Raw genomic sequence first — 6,687 nt, 5'->3', positions numbered from 1 at the left:
CTTTAATTTTTTTATATATTTTTTAAAAATTCTATTTTTATGTATTTTCTTTTTTTAAATGAAAGGTTCACATTAAATTACATCATTTTATATAGAAATTATGCATGAACCTTTCTATTTTTATACCATTATTCAAAAAGCAAAAGGATATTAGGATATTATGTTAATAAGATTACACTATCATATTTTTACATCACATTTTATACACAACTGTTGTTATAATAATATCCATATATTTTTTATTTTTTATTTTGATAATAATATCCATACAAGTCTCATTTATATTTATATTCACTATGTTTAATTTCAATTTTGTAGATTCAATTGTTTAAAAATTTAATTTTTTATTTTTCTTATTTTTTTTATTTTTAATGAATATTTTTATAATTTTAAACAATTTTTTTTTTTACTTTTTTAAAGACATCTTACTTAAATGTATTTAAAAAAATAAAATATTTATAAAAAAATATTTTAAAAAATCAATAAATACACAAAAATACAAAAATATACTAAATTCTCATATATATATATATATATAATATTATATTTTTAATATTTCACAAATATTATACTTTTTAAGTATATTTATATTAGTTGTATCTAAAAATTAAAAAAATTACTTAAAATATTAATTCAATGAAAATAAAAAAAAATAGGGAAACTAAAAAATTACAATTTTCTAAAAAATAAATGCTAAATTCTGAAACCAAATATTCAATCATTAACAGTTATACATACCAACTAAAATGATATAAAAATATGATAAGTATAAAATTAATTATATTTTTAATTTTTTTTTTTTTTTTTTGGTGATAAGTATATTTTTTTTGAACAACTTTAATGGTGCCAATTTAAGAAAACCTTTCAAAAAAATTTTATAATACTTACATTTTTCTTTAAAAAAAAAAATTCAAAGTTGAGTGGGTTGAACCCACTACTTTATGCATAGCCCCGCCCATGCATGTTATTACCATAATGCACTTCTGTACAAGCAACCCACCTAACTAGTGTGGGTGCCCTTAGCAAGCACGTGCATCGGCAAGCCGCCTAGGAACAGGCCCGAAGCCACCTGAAACTTCTTTCAAAGAAGCTAAGAGACACGATAGCCTTCCCACTCTGGGCACAACTGCCAACTCCTTGCTGACTTTGTCATCGCAAGAGCTATGGTACCCTTCCAAATCTGCTTTTGTAATCAAAACTGCATCCCCGGAGGGAGAGTGAGGAGTAGACACTAATCGGTGCTGCTTGTATTCTTGGACTGCCTGCACATCAAAAACCATTGATGTCGAGCAATGAACGCAAATGGAAAGTCAAATGATCCATCACTGATGGGTGATTATTCAATGTTCCCAGAGTATGATCACGTGGTGCTCCATAGAATTTTAATGGGTAGAAACGGATAGAGGCCATGATTTATGTTGGGGATAGGAGAACAACATAGGGACTACGTAATTGGTGATTAGCTTGGAGTATGGCCATGTGGTAATAATCCCGAAACACCACGTGGCCATATTCCAAGCCAATCACCAATTACTTAGCCTCCATGTTATTCTTCCATCCCTAACATAAATCGTGGACCCCAACCTGTCTCTACCAATCAAAACCTTAAGGAGCACCACGTATCCATATTCCGAAAATACTGAATAATATTCAACAATGTAGATAGTATGAGGAATATCCCTCAAGTTCAGAGATCTCATCTTGTTCAACAAAATGAAGGAATCTTTTAGGAAAGTTCTACTGAAAATCTTACCCAAACATATATATGTATATGCATTTCATAATTCTTTCTGGATTATTTTGTTTATAAAGTTACTGAAAATGCAGTGGTAAAAGAATGCAATCCAAACAAAGCACTTCTGGTTCAATCCAATCCATCACCTTTACTAGATCAATTTCACCAATGGGAAAGGAATTCTAAATTGCAGACCTGTTATAACATTTTCTTTCATATAATTCACTTAGTTTTCTTACCTTCCACTGCGAAGGAGCCAAGAGCACTCGAGGTCTTTTAGAACGCACATATTCCAGGGCAGCAGCAGGAGACATGTTCTTATACTCCACCTGCACAATGTGAAAATATTGATTCAATCCCACAATCTGTAGAATGATTAAAAAGGAACTAAAGAATAACTAATACACAGATTAATAACTTTCTACACAGATTAATAAATTTGGAAGGAAAACATTAACTCAAACCTTATAGGCACATATTCAGCGACAGATTAATAAATTTTATGCAGACAACACCACATTACCAAATAGCAAAGCACAATGGTTGTGCTTCTTCCACGCCCAGCTTTACAGTGGACGTAAGTAGTCCAACCACAAGATGCATTCTCTGCATCCAAAATGAAGGGAGTTACACATCAGCAGGAAAGAGAATCTATGAACACATAACTACCACAGATGAGATTAAAGAAGCTTCACTTACTGTGAATGAAATCCACAGCCTTATTAATATCCACAAACGAAGGAGCAAAGAGGTAATCTCTAGTAGGAAGAACCAGATGGTCTATCCCGTGGGCCTAAGAAACAACAATGACGTTATTCTACTAATGAGAAACAGAAAACCGTATTGTTCATACTATAGGATTCGTCATTTCAATAAAAATATTTCCTGTTATAATTTATCTTTGAAAAGAAAAAGAAAGCACTGCTACGCAAATTTACTGCAATAGCCCCCAACCCCAAGTACTGATATAGTCCTTACAATGAATGGACCTCAGAAATTGATATGCTCATGTGGACAAACCTACCTTCGATTTTCTCATTGTTGTTTGTTTCCTTAAAATTAAGACAACTGACTAGACCACAACCACAAAAGAAACCAGCCAGTCATGCCAGTGCCCTCTCCAACCAAATCCTAATGAAGAGGGGAACTGCTACCACCCCACCAAGAGGAGGAGGATCTTAGATTTTATTGTAGATGTCTTGAGCCACTCCATGGAGAATTTAAATCAGATAAATGCATGCCAATTTTTAGTAGTAGAAAAATAAGGGTGAAATAGAACACCATATCCAACCACCAAGAGATAGATCCAACTTCAGATACACCAAAACGGGAAAAATCAATTATCAATTGCATTTAACATATTATTCGTCGGTCCTATTGCAATGAATTCAAATATTCAAATATCAACATCCAGGGAGACAAACACATCCCGACTAATATTACCTAAGAAGCACGGACACTTCTAAGAAGGTGACGTATTCGTGTCGTATCCGTGTCGGACACCGATACTCTTTGGACACTCTCAGGACACGTGTCCGACACTCTTCAAAACGTGTCCTATTTTTTAAATTTTTTTAAAGACTTGGACACTCTTTAGATACTTGAAGGACATACGTGTCCATCGCTTAAATACAAGTGTCTAACGATTAGACATATGTGAAATTAATTATAAGTTTGAACAAAACAACTTAAGATACAATAATAAAACAAAAACTATATAAATTTATAGGAATTAGTATCATATCGTATTTTTTATTATCTTTTTAATGATATATTCATATATATAACATATAATAAATATATAAAATTACATATTTCATGCGTGTCCCTCACGTGTCGTGTCCTACATTTTTTGAAAATTAACGTGTCAGCGTGTCCGTGTCGTACTCGTGTCGTGTCACGTGTCCGTGTCCATGCTTCTTAGAATATTACTGTTCAACAACAAATAACCATTAAAGCCAAGTATAAATATGCAGATGTTACTCACATGGTATAAGGATGTTGAAACCAATGTTTCGTAAGGTTCATTGAGAGTTATGACACCGCCAACACCAAGCTGTTTCAACCGTGGAACATCCTTAGGGAAAGGAACCGCACCAAGCAGAAGATACTAAATACAAATCAGAACATAAACAAAACACAAATCAGCTGATCATGTTTGCCTGAAGCTCAAATTCCATTTAATTACAAGAACACTGAGAAGAAGAAATCCAAAGTAGTTGCATTGGTCTCAATTATATGGAGGTTTTTATTTCCTCAAATACCAATTCTATGAATAGCACACTCAATTATCCACTCTATTCTGGCATTTTTCTCCAACAAACAAGAAAAACACCGCAAAGGTCCAAAGGAGAACATGACATGTCCAAATTGGGCAACATGTGTTTATTCTATTTTCCTGCATTTTCTCAACAACCAAATGGAATTTGAAGAACAAAATTTAAAAGATTACTAAAACACAACCCATTAAAACAGAAAAAAGTTTCCAATTTTTTTTTTTTGTGGTCCTTCATTTTCTCATCATCAACCAAACAAATCAAAATAGTATATATGCATCACACACCCATATATTCTAAAAGGTACTATATAATCCAACAATCCCATCAATTTATTCTATTTTCCTGCATTCTCTCATAAACCCAATGAAATTTGAAGAATAAAATTCAAAAGATCACTAAAACAACAAAAAGTTTCCTTTTTTTTTAGTGATCCTTCATTTTCTCAGCAAACAAACAGATCAAAATTATATATATATATATGCACGCGCACACGGATATATTCTACAAGGTACTACATAACCCATTAATCCACTCTATTCTTGAATTTTTCTCCATCAACCAAACAACCATAACGTAAATGTCCAAATTGGGCAACATCTATTTATTCTTTTTTTTTTCTCCCCTGAATTTTCTCGGCAACCAAATGAAATTTGAGAAACAAAATTCAAAAGATCACAAAAACAAAACCCATTAAAACCACAAAAAGTTTCCATTTTTTAGTAGTCCATTTTCTCAGCAACCAAACGGATCAAAATAAAGTATATGCACACACTCTACCAGGACAACATGAATTTCCAAAGCACCACACAATCTATATGCAAACAAACAAGAAATTAGAACAAAACCTGATCGATTTCGTCCCACCATCTGAACTCAGCTTGAATCTTGTTCCGGAAAACATTATAGAGAAGGGTGGGATAGAACAGGATCCGAGCCCCTGCTCCAACTAACGCTCTCTTGGCATCGACCCGAACAATCTGTCTTCCACAATCAGAGTCTTCACTGTAACAACTCCTTCCATCAGATTCAACCTCGTCCACCTTCTCTTCGATCTTCATGTCACCGATTGCAACCAGAATTCGAACAAAAGCAAAACCCTAACCCCGATTCTTCTGATCAAAACAATCGGAAAACCTCTAAACCCTAGCGATTCGATTATTGGGTCGAATTTGAGAAGAAGAAAAAAAAAACTAGTTGAGGCGTGGAATCGAAATGGGTACCAAATTGGGCGAAAAATAGATCGATCGGAGGGAAAAGGTGGGTTGTTGGAGTGTACAGAGACGTATATTCGGCATCTTTTGGTGATTATTCGAACATAAATGACCAGTTTGGTACTGCGATTCTCATCAGTGGGGTCTGAGTGAGTGAGTGAGAGAGAGAGAGAGAGAGAGAGAGAGAGAGCGTGAGTCTGGAAATTTGATGCGTTCATAGCGTGGAACAGTAGATAATCTTGAATCAATTACAGCCTCCGTTTGGGGGGAATTGGTTGACTTTTTCGTTTTTTGGTTTTTTTTTTATTTTAATTGGGGTTAAAAAAATTTGATTTGGGAAGGATTTTTTAATTTTTTAATTTTTTTTAACTTTTTTGTAAGAAAAAAATATAATAATTATGAATTAAATGTGTTATTTTATTTAAGGTTGGTTTGGGATGTCTTAAAAAAGTGTACTTTTTGACTTATTGGTGGATTTGGGTTGGGTTTGATGTGATGTGTTAGAGAGGTGATGTGATTTAAATAAGATGATGTGACTTAAATAAGATAGTGACTTTTTAACTTTTTGACTTATTTAGTACATGTCAAACTAGCCCTTATTATTACTAAAATAACTTATTTTAACTTTGTGACTATTTTAGTCACAAATCAACTTGTCAACAATAGCCATACGACTGACGATACATATTTTAGTACTGACCGGAAGTAGTTATTTTACCCTATGTTCGGTTGGAAAATAGGTGATATATATATATATATATATGTGGTAAAAATACTATTAGAATGAAAATGTAGTTGGAATAATTTTAAGATTTTAATTAAACAATAAAATGTAAGTCTCATAACATAAAAATATATAATAAAAATTAGAAGAAATATGCCAATTAATGCTTTGCAATAGAAAAAAAATTAATTAATTAATTAATGAAGCATACCAGTCAGTGCTCTGCAATACAAAGAAAATGTCAAATAACAAATAAAGTATATCAACTAATATTCTACAATACCAAAAAAAAAAAGACATAACAAATTAAGCATGCCAATCAATCCACAATAAGAAGAAGAAAAAAATGACAAATAAATAAAGCACTTCAGTTGTGCTCTGCAATTCAAAAAAAAAATGACAAAAATTATGCAATAAACAATTATTTTAAAAGATTAATACATACACAATCCAATCATATATTAAAAGCAACACCCTTCCTTCTAAAAATATATAAGGAAGCAAAAATTCAAATTCAACCAAAATATATATGATTAGTTGTCTTTAAGCTAATTCAAGAGCATATTATTAGGAAGAAAAAAGAAAAAAAGGCTATATGACCGAGTGAATAATTCAAATGAATATTATATAGCATACATCTAAACTTAGTTATAAATTGCACATAGATAAAAAAAACTTTACAAAACTAAAATTCACATTAATAGGAAACTTTACAAAATCTAGATCGTAGCAAGCATA

At 32.0% G+C, this 6,687-nt stretch overlaps 1 protein-coding gene across 1 annotated transcript; it reads right to left on the bottom strand.

The window, feature by feature from the left end:
- Positions 1 to 783: 783 nt before the first annotated feature.
- Positions 784 to 5,498, bottom strand: LOC114262522 (phosphatidylglycerophosphate phosphatase PTPMT2). Its single transcript, XM_028202884.2, has 6 exons — positions 4,860 to 5,498; positions 3,723 to 3,845; positions 2,435 to 2,528; positions 2,259 to 2,341; positions 1,975 to 2,064; positions 784 to 1,262 (listed from the first exon to the last, which is right to left on the bottom strand). The coding sequence occupies exons 1-6, from the start codon at positions 5,070 to 5,072 to the stop codon at positions 1,020 to 1,022; spliced, it is 846 nt and encodes a 281-aa protein (XP_028058685.1). The 5' UTR covers positions 5,073 to 5,498; the 3' UTR covers positions 784 to 1,019.
- Between the last annotated feature and the right edge of the window lie 1,189 nt (positions 5,499 to 6,687).

Source organism: Camellia sinensis, chromosome 5 (assembly GCF_055761805.1).
Source record: "Camellia sinensis isolate YWXY chromosome 5, ASM5576180v1, whole genome shotgun sequence".
NCBI lineage: Eukaryota > Viridiplantae > Streptophyta > Magnoliopsida > Ericales > Theaceae > Camellia > Camellia sinensis.
The sequence above is the reverse complement of the archived record's forward strand: the minus strand, read 5'-3'. Positions and strand labels throughout refer to the sequence as shown.